The sequence below is a fragment of the Anabrus simplex genome, chromosome 2 (genome assembly GCF_040414725.1).
Source record: "Anabrus simplex isolate iqAnaSimp1 chromosome 2, ASM4041472v1, whole genome shotgun sequence".
NCBI lineage: Eukaryota > Metazoa > Arthropoda > Insecta > Orthoptera > Tettigoniidae > Anabrus > Anabrus simplex.
The window spans coordinates 1,023,215,545-1,023,231,008 of NC_090266.1; the positions used below are offsets into that span (position 1 = coordinate 1,023,215,545).

The following is a 15,464-nucleotide window of genomic DNA, read 5'->3' on the forward strand; positions in this document are numbered from 1 at the left end:
GAAGTATTAGAAAGCTTAAATAATATCAACCCTAACGTAAATTTCACTAAGGATGATGAAGACAAAGGCTCCTTAAATTTCCTAGACATAAAGATCACCCGAACTAATTACACCTTTGAGTTTCAGATTCACAGAAAGCCTACACACTCGTCCGTAACCATAAATAATTCCTCACTACACCCCGGTTCTCAGAAACAGACATTATTTTATAGTTTGATATATAGAGCTTTAAGAATCCCATTATCCCTTACAAACCTAAAAACAGAATTAAATTACATAAGGAATCTTGCCAAAAATAATGCTTATAAGATCAAAATGGTTAACTGCTTACTTCATAAGATTAAGAATAAGTTATCCACAAACCTTATACCAGACAAACCTAAAAGAACTGAGTATGCCACTTTTACATATTGTAACCCAGTTGTCCACCAAATTGCTAACACTTTCAACAAATATGAACATAGCCTTCAGAACAATCAACACAACACAAAATATATTTTTCAATTATTATAAAATCAATAATAATAACAATAAATATTCAGGCTCAGGAGTCTACAGGTTAACATGTTCCCAGTGTGGAATTTCATATGTTGGACAGACTGGACGAAGCTTCTTTATAAGAAACATGGAACACTTCAGTGCGGAAAAGCACAATTAATATTGGACAATGAGCACGCACATGAAGGAAACAGGTCACCTTTTACTTCCATTGAAAAGGATCTCACAATAATCAGGAATACAAATAAAGGTAAACTCCTAAATGAATTAGAGAATATATATATATATATATATTTTTTTTTTGACAAAACACTTAATAAGGATCGCAACCTTAATGATGATACGGAAGTCAAGAGTCCCTTATATACGTTAATGCCTAAGCTATTAAAAACAGTCAATTCAAAACAAAACAAAGTCCCACAAATATTTAAATTCTTTAAATCAAAAACTCCACTTATCCGACTGAATACTAAGCCTGCACTTGCCCCTCCAAACAATCCCCCTCCCACATTAACATCGACATGTAATCTCAGCATGACCCTCTTCCTCTATCACATCGTTACAACACGCGAAGTAAGAACTCCAGGCAGACCAACGCTGCTAATACAGTTAGATAGATATACATAAGGCATATGAGTAAGTACCCACTTTACATAATACACAATTCTTGGACACTAACATATGATTTAAACACACACACATCAAACACGTCTTTTTGTTCTTTTACAGTATAACCACATTCTACTCATCGATGCTCCACATCTTCTAGAAGGACTACATTTTCACGTGAAAATCAAACGTAAGCTGTCTAATACTCAGAAGAAAAAAAAACTTGTCTCAAAGCAGTTTCAACCAGCACACTAACACCTTTATGCAATGGTTATATCAGATAATATTGTAGACAAATCAACTTAATGAGGATAACATCATAACATTCGCCTTTTCTCTTAGCCAATCTTTTAATGTCGGAATATAAACAAGATTCACCCTCAAGCTTTCAACCACTTTAGTCTATTAAAAACTTACGTTGACAATTGCCCCAGCAAATATATGCTTACTTTTATAATGAAGAGGATCCACTTCAGTACCAGAAATGTGCCGTTTTTAGAACTTTATATTGACACAAATTTTCTTTTAGACGAGATTTTAAATTAGTTTACAATAATTTTAACATGTGTTGTACATGTCATGTCCCAACAGCATATTTTATAACCACTATTTTGTAAAGTTAATATCATAAGAAATCATAGTTCAATTTTTACAAAATTATAAAGTGTCATTGTCCTCTGAACAATGTTTGTTTTAAGATTAAATTAATGTGGCTGATGATGCCCAATAAGAAGGGCAAAACATGTCCCCATAATATTTAGATTTTCTATGTCTAATTGACCACATAACGTGGTACTGATTGTATTGAATAGGTGGAACAATAAATGTACTCCTTTTGTAAACTAAGCGAGATAACTTTTTTCAATACGGATCAAAAATGAGAGTGATGGTTTGTAAAGCCGGGATACGTCGAGAATCGTTAGATTTTTTGGCACACGTGAGTTTTACTGATAGCCCTTTTCAAAAGTGGGCAGGTATATATTATTATTATTATTATTATCTACGTAGTTAAGTATGACAGGTTGTCAGTACAGACTTTATTTGGTATAAATCGTGGTCATATCATGTTTATTAATATGACCATATTTAATGTAAAAACACTTAATTAATAGTATATGATTTATTATAACCTGTAAATATGATGTAAATCCAAAAATAAAGCCAAATTTAAGAGGTCCACCCTTTGCAATACAAAACAGTTTTGTTGCTCTGGTTAAGTCACAACATGTTTATTTCGGTACTGGTTTCGACACTGGATGAGTGTCATCATCAGCCAATCTTATAAAAAGGGCCAGAGAACAAGTTACACAAGAAAATATGTACACATAGAATACAAATCCGTTACAATGTTGCCCTTAAAGATAAATTGTTCATAGATAAAATACAAAGGATGATAGTGCCAAAAAAACATGAGTTCTTCTGCTTCTGACCAGTTAAAACCTTGAAAGTCTTATTTGTGATGATAAGACCACGTTAGATGTTGAGTCTTGATTGTATATAGAATTTTGTTTAAAAGTAAAAGTTGAGTGAACACTTTAATGACTTGGTGATTAGGCTTTTGATGAATAAGTGAAGTTTAACATGTGAAAGATATGCAGCTGTGAGTAGTTGCACTTTATCTGATTTTTCTAAGTTTGTGTTGTTCCATACTACGAAAGTGGAGACATTACAAGTGACATGTGACTGATGTTTCTCAGTCCTGTGCGGATCCTGAAGCATAGAAAAAGGTAATGGCCTAATTAGAATGCGAAAGAATGTAAAACTAATAAGGAGGGAAAAAAGAAAAGTGAAGCAACGTATGATATGAAACTCACCTTGTGCAGTCTGCTGCATGGCTCAAAGCATAGATAGAACTGAGAGCTGGAGATGTGTGTGGGTCAAGGACAGGGCATAGGTAGGGGTAGGTGGGATAGAGGGATGGTTCTGAGGAAGGGGGGTGAGGGGCAATTGTGTAAGGGGGATCTGGAGGGCGTTGTGGTAGGGGTATGTAATGAGAGGTGTTATATGTAAAATGAAAGATCGAACTTTTGTTTGCAAATTTGGTGTTCTTGAAAAGCGTAATGAGAAAATCAAAAAGTATTTTGGGTTTCTCAGATATGTCATTCAAATTTAAATTAGAGTGGAAATACTGATTTGGATGTATAAAACAGTGTTCGGTGGTGTCGAGCAAAGGGCCTTTACTTAGTGTCTCCAGGATTTCTATATCTTGATCTATACTAATGAAGCTATGTTTTAAGTTGTGTGTGTGTGTTGACCCACTGCAGAAAATTGATTATATTTTATTGCGTAGACATGTTCCGCATACCTAATTTTGAAATTAGGTAGTTGCTGAGTCATACAGGACATTAGGATTTGTGATGAGGAATGTCAAACCCTTTAAACTCCTAAAAACCTGTATACACCTCTACAGCTCTCTCGTCAGGCCCAAAGTAGAATACGCAAGCGTTATATGGAATCCAGCAAACAAAATATATATTGCACAGATCGAAAAAATCCAAAAGAGATATTTAAAATACTTACATTTCAAAAAAACCGGTAATTATCCACGCATAGCATACAACGAACTTCTCCTAAATTTTGAAATAGAAAGCTTGGAACTGAGGAGACAAAAGGATGACATGAAGTTTCTGTACAAAACTGTTAACTCTATTATTGACAACCCTGACTTTTTATGCCTCTTGAACTTCCACGTGCCCCGCTTTAATGTAACTTTTCATAATAAAAAAGTCAGAACAACCGCTCACAAAAATTCCCCACTCTACAGGCTATGCAATGTCTATAACAGTGCAGTTCAGAAAAATAATTCTTTAGACTTCTGTGTACCTCTAGGCCTGTTTTTACTACAATTCACCATCTCCGTGAAAACTCTGTAATGCTGAACCAAAAAATGTATTATAAACATTCTACATTAAGCCCTATCCCACAAATGTAATTATAAGTGTTGTAAATATAATTTTAGAATAGTTTAGGTATTAGGTTATTAGACTAGTTTAGATATGAAAATATGTTTTTATATACTTGTTTCTTGCAAGGATTAGATATGTAATATTATTTATTTCTCAACGTAAATATATTATTAGAATAGTTTGAGATATTATGATATTAGACTGACTGAAACAAAAAAGTGTAAACATTTGCCACTGTAATTGGGATTAGAAATCCTGTAGTGCGCAGTAAATAAATAAATAAATAATGTAAGAACAATTAGAGTTGTTGCAACTGAACCTGTAGACTCCTGATCTTAAAAAAGCATTAGTTTTATTTATTGAAGTGGAGTTGTGTAATACCTCCATATTCCTATTATTGGTTCGAAATGAAATTTTGGCATTGTGTTCCTTAAAGATGTTTGAGCGATACTGTATGCTTTAAAAAAAAAAAAAAAGCTATTTCTTCCGGGCGACAACCTATGAAGATCTTTTGCACTACTTGCACCATATATGAGGAACCTGCATGTATTATATAAATGGCGGAAGTGTAAAGTGTTGAATGTGAGGAAAGGCACATTAAGGACGACACAAACACCCAGTCCCCTTGCCAGGTATATTAATCATTTACAATAAAAAAACCCGGGGCCGCCGGGTGACAGGTGGACACGTTGCCCCCTACACCGCAGGGCTGGACATATACGTCTTTATCGAAGGTAAAAGTTGAAAATGTGCCAGAAGTGGGTTTTTCTTCTGATAAAGTAAATTTGGGGCGATGTCTAAATTTATTATTTATTCGTTCAGTAAAGGTTTTTTTAAAGCCGTTAAATCTATCAGTGAAGCGGATGATATTTAATTCTCTATTTTAATTTTCTTTGGACATTTGTATTTTAAAAGCACGGTCAACCATACTGTTGTAAGTAGCGCATTTATGTGTTTGTCTTATGGTGGTTGCAGTTTGTGTGGGTTTTCTAAAAATATTATATGATAATGAAAAGGAAGTCTTTTGATTGTTAAATCTAAAAAAATGAATTGATAGATTGGTTTCCGATTCTAGGGTGAATTTAATGTGGGGATCGATATTGTTAAGATTTATAAGGGTCGTAGGTGCTTTAACAGTTCGGTCGTCAAGAATTATTAAGGTGTCATCAACGTACTTAGCCCAAAAATGTATGTTTGCAAACGTGTCGTCGTTGTCAACTGCAATGTGCTCCAAAAAGTCTAGGTAGATTTCGGCTAAGATGCCCGAGGCCATTGACCCCATCGCTAAGCCGTCTTGTTTGTATGTGAAATTGTCAAAAGTGAAAAAGTTGTTGTTTTTTACCAGTTTTAAAACGGACATGAAATTATGAATCTCAGGTTTACTTAAATGACTGTGTGTGTTTAGGTTCTTTTGAATAATGAGTGACAATGACAATGACATATTGACAGTGTCGAAAGAGTGCGGGGAATGATAGGGTTGAAGTTCAAAGTTATTCAATTTCTCAATTAATTCTGTAGTGTTCTTGATGGATTTTTTGACGAAAATATATAATGTTTCTTAAGAAATCTCTGAATATATTGGGGATAATTTATATAGTGGGCTGGGTCTATAGTTAATTATAGGGCGAAAGGGGACATCGGCCTTGTGGATCTTAGGGAGCATTTTTGCAGTGGGCAGACCCAGGTTCATATTTGATAATCTTTTTTCTGATCAGTGAAAAGGAAAGAAATGTTCTTTAAAGTATGTTTTAGGAGGCGTTGAATTTACTGGGTTGTGTCCTCCTTAACTATTGAGAAAGTGCTATTGTTAAAAGATTTTTTGGTTTTCTCGATGCATTCAGCTTTGTCCATAATTACCGTTGTATTTCCTTTGTTCGCTTTGGTGATAATGAGTTCTTTGTCTTTAATTTTCTTTGTAAAATTGAGGATGTGTTTCCGTTCCGCAAAAGAATCTTTGTTGTTATTATCGTTGGAAGGTGTTCTTTTATTTTTAGAAGTAAGAGTCTTTTTGTCTTTTTACATCTAATTTTATTTCATCCTGCAAGTCTAGTGGCATTTTGCTAATGGCTACTTCTGATTCTATGACCATTTTTGAAGCTATGTTGGCTAGGTTTGTATTAGGCCAGTTATGTTTGGGGCCTTTAGAAAGGATAAAGTGCTCCTCATCTTCTAGGTTTGCTTTTGATAGGTTGATCAGCAGAGGGTGAAATTGGTCTGTTAAGCTATTGGATATACAGGGAAATACCTGACGAATTTCAGACGTAAGTAACTCAGCAACGCAATAAGCCATTCACGATTTTGTTGCGCAGTTTAAGAGAGCATGGGTTGCCTTTTGTGTCACATCCAGTAGATTGGAATGAATTAAAGGATGTATTGGCCACAGCTTTTAAACAGGTGTTATTGTCGTTGTGCGCGTGGTCTTGGCCTTGGCCAACACGTGCATCATCTCGTCTTTGCTAGTCAGTCAGCCAGCCCATTGCTAGCATGGTGTGGAGTGGTGAACACCGAGGTTTCGTGATTGAGACTTATTTAAAAAATGCCGACTGTGTTACCACAACACAGCGTTTTTTTCGCAGACACTTTGTCTTAGGTCAACATGAGAAAGTTCCGAGCAGGTACACCATTCTGTTATGGGTGAACAGTTTGAGAAAAGTGGTTTGAGTGTGAAAACGAAGCCACCTGGTAGGCCTCGTAGCGTCCGAACACCAGAGACCCTCCGTGCAGTGAGACACGCCATTATGCAATCTCCTCAACGTTCGGTGCATAGGCATTCACGTGCTATGGGACTCACGGATCGCACCATAAGGAGGATTTTACACGCAGACATGAAGTTCCATCCGTACAAAATGGTGGATGTTCAGAAACTCAGTGAACATGATTGGGCCAACCGGAGAGCGTGTTGTGAGACTATCCTGGAAGCTGTAGCAGCTGACACCAGTGTCCTGGTAAGTGATAAAGCGCACTTTCATTTGTCAGGCTACGTTAATAAACAAACTTTTCAGTACTGGTTCGCAACCAATCCTCAGCAGCTCCATGAGCGACCTCTCCACAGCGAATGTGTTACTGTTTGGTGTGCTGTTGCTTATTTTGGAATCTTAGGCCCTTACTTTTTTGAAGAGAAGGACAGAACTGTAACAGTAACATCGGATCATTACGTACAGCTGTTACGCAACTTCCTGCAGCCAACACCCACCGACTTAGGGAATCCTGCTGTGTGGTTCCAATAAGATGGTGCCATTGCACACACAGCCAGGGCATCGATGGGTCTCTGCAGAGAAATTTTTCCAGGACGTCTCATCTCCTTACGGGGTGACGTTCCATGGCCAGCCCTTTCCCCTGAAGTTGCCCCATGCGATTTCATTCTCTGGGGATATTTGAAGGATCGTGTTTTCCGACGTAAGCCGCGAACACTACATGACCTGAAAGCTGCCATCCATGAAGAAATTGAGGCAATACTACAAGACGTGCTCAAGCGAGTCATGCGGAACTTCAGGGAGAGGCTTCAGAGGTGCATTGAACAGGACAGTCGGCATTTGGATGACATTATTTTCAAAACCTAGTTTGTATGTGTATATGAGGCAAATGGCAAACACTACTCTTTCCAACTGTGCAATAAAACTTTAAATGGCTTGTTGCGTTGCCGAGTTATTTACATTTGAAATTCGTCAGGTATTTCTGCGTCACCCTGTACTAGGCTCTTGATGTTGAGTTGTTTCTATGTGCTTCAAGTTTTTTATCAAGAGTTAGCTGTTTTTTAGAAAGTACATCGAATAATCTGTTATGAACTTGACCTTGAAATAGGTTCCATTGAACGCTTGTAAGCAAGCAAGCTGCTTGGCGATGGGGTCACCGGCCTTGGGCATCTTAGCAGAAATCTATCTAGACTTTTTGGAGCAACAAGGACACGCTTGCAAACATACATTTTTGGGCTAGGTACGTTGATGACACCTTAATAATTCTTGACGACTGAACTGTTAATGTGCCTACCACCCTTATAAATCTTAACAATATCGATCCCCACATTAAATTCACCTTGGAATCGGAAACCAATCAATCAATTTTTCAGATTTAACAATCAACAGACTTCCTTTTTCATTATCATATAAGATTTTTAGAAAACCCACACAAACTGCAACCACCCTAAGACAAGATTAATCACACCCACAAACACATAAATGTGCTACTTACAACAGTATGGTTGACCATGCCTTTAAAATACAAATGTACAAAGAAAATTAAAATAGAGAATTAAATATCATCTGCTTCATTGATAGATTTAACGGCTTTAACAAATCCTTTACTGAACAAATAATTAATAAATTTAGACATTGCCCCAAAACTACTTTATCTAAAGAAAAACCCACTCCTGGCGCATTTTCAGTTTTTACCTTGAATAAAGATGTATACAGTATCGCTAACATCTTTATGAAACACAATGCCAAAATTTCATTTCAAACCAATAATAGGAATATGGAGGTATTACACAACTCCACTTAAATAAATAAAACTCTTTTTTAAGATCAGGAGTCTACAGGTTCAATTGCAACAACTGTAATTGCTCTTATATTGGGCAGACCAGACGTAATTTCAAAATTAGGTACTCGTAAAACGTCACCCAATCCAAGTTGGAACCAATAGAACCTTGCACGCAATGTGAACGACTTGACCAGTAGTGTGCAACTGGCTAGTTAGTTTTATCTATCAACATTGCATCCACTCCACCATATTATATGTATATTACCGCATCACATACACAGTTCACTCTTTTAATTTTTATTTCCACAATGTAATTTTGTTTTAGGACATGGGAAATCAAAAGTGTATCTTATTTAGGCTGATGATGACCCACATAGGGTCAAAACTAGTCCCTTGTTAACATATTGTAATGTATTTATAAACATTGCAATTATTGTACAGTACTGAGTAGGTGGAATAAACTTTGTAAATTTGTATGCCTGAGGAAGAAAACAAAATACCGCGCAAGAAATGAACAAAAGAACCACGCAAGAAGTGTGTTCATGATCTTTGATTTTTAGTCACGCCTCCTTGATTAGTACGGCAGCTGTATCCTGCAAGGGTTAATGCGGTGTTAGTTAACCCTCAGCTGAAATAGCTTGGTGAAACGCGTGACTCGTAAGAATGAGTTAAAATATTAACCCTAAGTTAACAAACCCAGGGTTAGAGTATATTTAACCCACGTTGATGAGACAGTGCTCGTGAAGTGAATGGTCTTCCAGCTACCTTTTGGTAGTGCTTGATATCTGTGTAGATGCACATTAAACACTTTTCTTCTGAATTCTAGTTGGCACATTTTAGGAATGTTTATTTTGTTGTACAATATCCAATTATTCTGAATGGCTACGTTGAACATCCATGAAATGCCTTCATCTCCTGAATCCTCATCTGTATCCATACTAGGTTCTGCAGGCTCCATAAAAATATCAGTAGCACCAGTGTCTTGATCGTTTATAATATCAAAGGTTTCTGTGCTTTCCCCATTTTCACACCAAGGCAAATGCTAGAGCTGTACTTTAATGAAAGCCACGGTCAAATCCTTCCAACTTGTAGCTTCATTCTTATCCCATTATTGCCATAAGACATATCTGTGTTGGTACGACGTAAAGCAAAAAATTACAGACATACATTATAGACCGTTATGCCTTTCAGCGTTCAGTCTGCAAGCCCCTGTGAATTTACTAAACGTTGCCACAATCCTCTATTTGCAACTAATGCTGTGGCCTCATTTAGTTCTATACCTCTTATCTTTAAATCGTTAGAAACTGAGGATAACCATCGTCGTCTTGGTCTCCGTCTACTTCTCTTACCCTCACCATAACAGAGTCCATTATTCTCCTAGGTAATCTATCCTCCTCCATTCACCTCACATGACCCCACCACCAAAGCTGGTTTATGCATACAGCTTCATCCATTGAATTAATTCCTAAACTGGCCTTTATCTCCTCATTCCGAGTACCCTCCTGCCATTATTCCCACCTGTTTGTACCAGCAATCATTCTCGCTACTTTCATGTATGTTACTTCTAACTTATGAATAAGATATCCTGCGTCCACCCAGCTTTTGCTCCCGTAAAGCAAAGTTGGTCTGAAAACAGACTGATGTAAAGATAGTTTCATCTGAGAGCTGACTTCCTTCTTACAGAATACTGTTGATCGCAACTGCAAGCTCACTGCATTAGCTTTACTACACCTTGATTCAATCTCACTTAGTATATTATCATCCTGGGAGAACACACAACCTAAATACTTGAAATTATCGACCTGTTCTAGCTTTGTATCACCAATCTGACATTCAATTCTGTTGAATTTCTTACCTACTGACATCAATTTAGTCTTCAAAAGGCTAATTTTCATACTATACTCATTGCACCTACTTTTCAAATTCCAAGATATTAGACTGCAGGCTTTCGGTGCAATCTGCCATTAAGACCAAGTTGTCAGTATAGGCCAGACTGCTTACTACATTTCCACCTAACTGAATCCCTCCCTGCCATTTTATACCTTTCAGCAGATGATCCATGTAAACTACGAACAACAAAGGCGAAAGATTACAGCCATGTCTAACCCCTGTAAGTGCCCTGAACCATGAACTCATTCTACCATCAATTCTCACTGAAGCCCAATTGTCAACATAAATGCCTGTGATTGATTTTAATAATCTACCTTTAATTCCATAGTCCCCCAGTATGGCAAGCAAAATAATAATCTTCAAAAAATATCAAGGGTCTCAAGAGTGACGATCCTCTCTTAATGAAACAATCAATTCTAGTGCCTAGTGTGTGCATATGGCAACTCGAAATGTAAAGTCCTGTTAGCTCAACTAATTGAGATAATAATTTACATGTACTTTTCAGAGAGCATTAGTGTAGTGTCTTCAATATAAATGTAAAGATAAAATGAATCATTTTATGCAGATAACAATGTTCTTTGGCAAAACATTAATCCATTTTTGCATATATATTGACAGCACTTGAAGTTTAGGTAACTGCATTGTCACGGTAGTGGAAACCGGGACAAGTATTATGTAGCACATGTATCTGTGCAATGGAAAAAGCTCTTCCTATTTTTCTTGCTTGTAATTCGACTCTTCTAGACCTGTTTGAAAATCATATATTTGCTGTGTCCTTATGGCAACCACAGGCACTAATGGGTTTACATTCTCTGATAGCATACAACCATTATCTTAAAGGTTAGAAGTACTTTCTCCTCCTTGAAAAGTAGAAAAAGGAAACGAGTAAACATTAGGAGAGAGAAAAACTAATTTGAGTCTGATTGAAGGAAATTTGTTTTTATAGAAATAATATTCCTTGCTTACAGTCCTAAATCTTTAGGTATTCATATCATACTATAATTTTTGATAGATATGTAATGTGTAATATTGCTTCCTTTTTTGTTTCTTTTTCAGAAAGATGACAAAGATGTAACACCCATAGAAGTTAATCAGATCCGAAGTGTCAAAGTGAGTCGTGGTGCTCGGAACATCCCCAAAGCCTTTGAGATCTTTACAGGTGACCAGTCTTTGATCTTGAAGCCTAAAGATGGTAAGAATGCTGAAGAATGGGTCCAGTGTCTCTCTATCGTTGTGGCACATTCACATTCAAGAGAGGTACCTGCAAAAAGCAACTCTTTGCCTGCCCGAGGTGCAAGCCTGCGCACTGCAGTTTGATGCATAGCTGCAGTCTTCTGTTAAGGAGGCTGACCTCAAAGTTGTTACCAATTAGCTGGACTTCAGAAATATGTCACAGGAAATTATCTAAGCTGATCCCCATTTCATCCAAAACTTAAAAATATACATGTTATGTATGTAATGCATCTGTTGGCATCCAGGTTGCTGAAATATTGATGTTGATCACATACCTGGAAGGCTTGAAAACAGACAATTTATTCAACAGTTACTTCTTCTGTGGTGGGAACGTAAGGTATTTCAGTGCATTTCTTGGTTGCAAAAAGAAAGATTGCAGTATTTCCAGTATCAATAAAATATTGTAGAAAATCAGTTCTTTCTTTGCAGACATTTTTGAGTCTATGGGAGTAGATGTTTGTAATGAAAATTTGTGTAGAGTGTAATTTGAGTGAAGGCCATGGAAAATAAATCAAAGTACTTACTCTGTTATTGGACCCATTTGATAACAAGTTAAACCTTAGAACTAAAAGAATGCCAGGCTGAATAGCTCAGATGATAGAGCGCTAGCTTTCTGAGCCCAACTTAGCAGGTTCAATCCTGGTTCAGTCCGGTGGTATTTGAAGGTTCTCAAATACATCAGCTTCATGACGGTAGATTTACTGGCACGCAAAAGAACTCCTGCAGGACAAAGTCCCAGCACCTCGGCATCTCCAAAAACCATAAAAATGTAGTTAGTGGGACGTAAAAACAAATATTATTATTATTAGTATTATTATTATAATAATAACTAAAAATAAATTAAGAAAATTATTCTCAGCTAAGCATTGATAGTTTGGAAAAAAGTAAAACATTTTGAATAAACAGGATTTAAGAAATATCCGTCTACGTATGATAGGGTGAATTGGGTGTCAAGCAATTTGTAATAGTCGCCGCCAGTGTAATATGAACTAAGGTATTGTTTGAATTCGACTTCATCAGCAGAATCATTTGTACAAGTGATGTCATGTATCTTTTTGCAACTGGTGTTCATGATAATCAGTTGAGTTACTATTTAGGCTGGCCTGCCTCATGAAAGAAAACTGAGGCTGCACCAATAGTGGGGAAGTAATTTCAACTGCCGGTCTGGGTTAAATCCTGGTGGTATTTGAAAGCGCTAAAATATGCCAGCTTTGTGTTCTTAGATTTATGAGCACATTAAGGAACTCCTAAGGGACAATATTCCGGCAACACATTGTCTCAGAAAATCATAAAAGCAGTTAGTGGAACATGAAATGAATATTTTAAAAAAAATCTTTTGAACCATCTATTTTTGATGAACAATTACTATGATTGGCTGAGATTTTCCTGACCACTCTATCATCATCATCATCATCATCATCATCATCATCATCGTGGTTTGAATATCTTTGGTGGGAAATTGTCATATCACCAGCTGTTACCTTGTACCACTATCTGGGGTGGTGATATGACCGACAGTTTGTAATTGGCATTGGGTATTCAATAACACACAGTCACATATATAGGGTCTTTATTTATGCTTGGCAGGGACTTTCTCACTCGACCTTGACTGCCAGTGATGGTTCAGTTGCCGGCTACCACGCGTGCGTATGTACGGCAGAATACGGTGCTCAAAATCATTATCATGCATTTTACTCACCATGTTTACAGTTTATGCTGAAAATGTTCCCCATGCACTGCCAAAATAACCGGCTTCTCCTAATGAAGTTTTCGGTTACTCTACCAAATTCTTCAGCACTGATGGATGCAATTGTAACTCTTATATTGTCTTTAAATTCATCTAGTGTGTGAGGGTTGTTCCCATAAAATACATTTTTTAACATTTCCCACAAATAAAAATCACGTGCCGTTAAATCTGGGCTACGAGGGGGCCACAGATTTTTATTTATGATCCTCGTACCAAACACGCTTCAGTAAGGAGATAACAACCTTTATGTCTATTTTTATTGTTTACTGAACCTGTAGGTTTGAATATTTTGGCCAGTTGTTTTATTGTCCGATTGATAGGAATGGGTCTCCCTGGAAATTTCGCTCGAAACTTTTGTCTTGTCCTAACACACGATTTTCTGCATTTAATGTATTGTGCAGATATACACGTTCACGTAACGAATATTTCACATACATTACAGCACTATACACAATCACAATAAAACACTATACAATACGACATACAGTACGCAGTAGCTTCATTGAACTCCCTACTATCTCGGAGCTCAGCTCTCAGCAACTGCATAAGTGCCGGAAACCGTGCGTGCCAGTGGCCGGTAGCGGCCTGTCATCGGCGGCCAAGTTCGATCGATAAAGTCCCTGCCAAGCATATATAAAGACCCTGTACTTGAGAGAGAGAGAGAGAGAGAGAGTGAATGAGAGATCACCAATATTAATTTTTAAAAATTTTTAATTGCTATTTGCTTTACATCGCTCCCACACATATAGGTCTTATGGCGACGATGAGATAGGAAAGGCTTAGGAATGGGAAGGAAGCGGCCATGGCCGTAATTAAGGTACAGCCCCAGCATTTGCCTGGTGTGAAAATGGGAAACCACGGAAAACCATATTCAGGGCTGCTGACGGTGGAGTTCGAACCCACTATCTCCCGGATGCAAGCTCACAACTGCACGCCCCTAACCGCACGGCCAACTCGCCCAGTAATATTCATATTAAGGCTCTGGATAAACCAAGGTTGGTTTGCAACATTTGACCATATCTTACACAATGCACAGGATTTATACAGGAGAGAACTGTGATGAGTACAGTAGAGTGAAACCAGCAGGTACTTAAGTAGCATTTAATGTCCAGCGCAGTAATCCTTACACATTCAAAACGGAGCACTATCTTCTGTCATCACAGAAATGATTGGGGACAACAGCGCTGCTTAGGAATGTAATGGCTGTATGCAGTCTGGTATCTGATATTGGAATAGTGTACTTGCTGTGTAGGTTTGTAGGATATGATCATATTATTCCCTTACTATAGTTATTTAGAAGAGTGGATACCCTCAGAAGTGGCACCCAAATTCTCCCAATTTGTAAGTAAAGTGTAAAGTGTAATTTTACTGGAACTGTTGTGGCATTATTTTTTCCAGTCATACATATGTTGATGGGAGTTATCTGCTACTTAAAAAAATGAAGATGGAGGTGGAAGTTTCATGTCTGTTTGCTGAAATGATTGCTATGAGAAATATTTTCCATGTAGTATTACAAAAATATCATATTTAAAGTGGTCCAATATGCCTAATTCTTCTGTTCTTGCTGTCTTTGATCCTATCATTCTCAATCATTATAGAGAAATACAATAATTCAAAAGAGCTAAAAGAAATTAATAGGAATGACTAAACTTTTGGATAACAATATTTGAGGACGTTTAGAAAACCAAATTCTGTTCAAATTTGGTAAGTCTGTTTAGTATTGTGCGTGATATTGTTGGCTCAGAATGATGTAAATGTAAGGGAAAGAAAAAGAGAGATTTCGCTCTAAATTACATTATTTGTTTGATCTCTAATATGTGGAAATATCAGTACTATAGGCCTAATAGTGTGAAGTACTGGGCGAGTTGGCCATGTGGTTAGGAGCACGCAGCTGTGAGCTTGCATCCAGGAGAGAGTGGGTTTGAACCCCACTGTTGGCAGTTCTAAAGACGGTTTTCCATGGTTACTCATTTTTACGCCAGGCAGATGTTGGGGCTGTACCTTAAGGCCAGGCCGCTTCCTTCCCACTCCCAGGCCTTTCCTATCCCGTTGTCGCCATAAGACCTATCTGTGTCAGTGCGACATTAAGCAAATTGTAAAAAAAA

General features: G+C 37.3%; 1 protein-coding gene across 5 annotated transcripts in view; it reads left to right on the top strand.

The window, feature by feature from the left end:
* Positions 1–12,143, top strand: part of melt (melted) — a 611,799-nt gene extending 599,656 nt beyond the window's left edge. For all 5 annotated transcript variants that reach the window (XM_067141908.2, XM_067141909.2, XM_067141912.2 and 2 more), the window contains one exon: positions 11,436–12,143. In XM_067141908.2, coding sequence (XP_066998009.1) covers positions 11,436–11,696 — 261 coding nt within the window. In that variant the 3' untranslated portion in view covers positions 11,697–12,143. The remainder of the gene's footprint in view (positions 1–11,435) is intronic.
* The last annotated feature ends 3,321 nt before the right edge of the window (positions 12,144–15,464 follow it).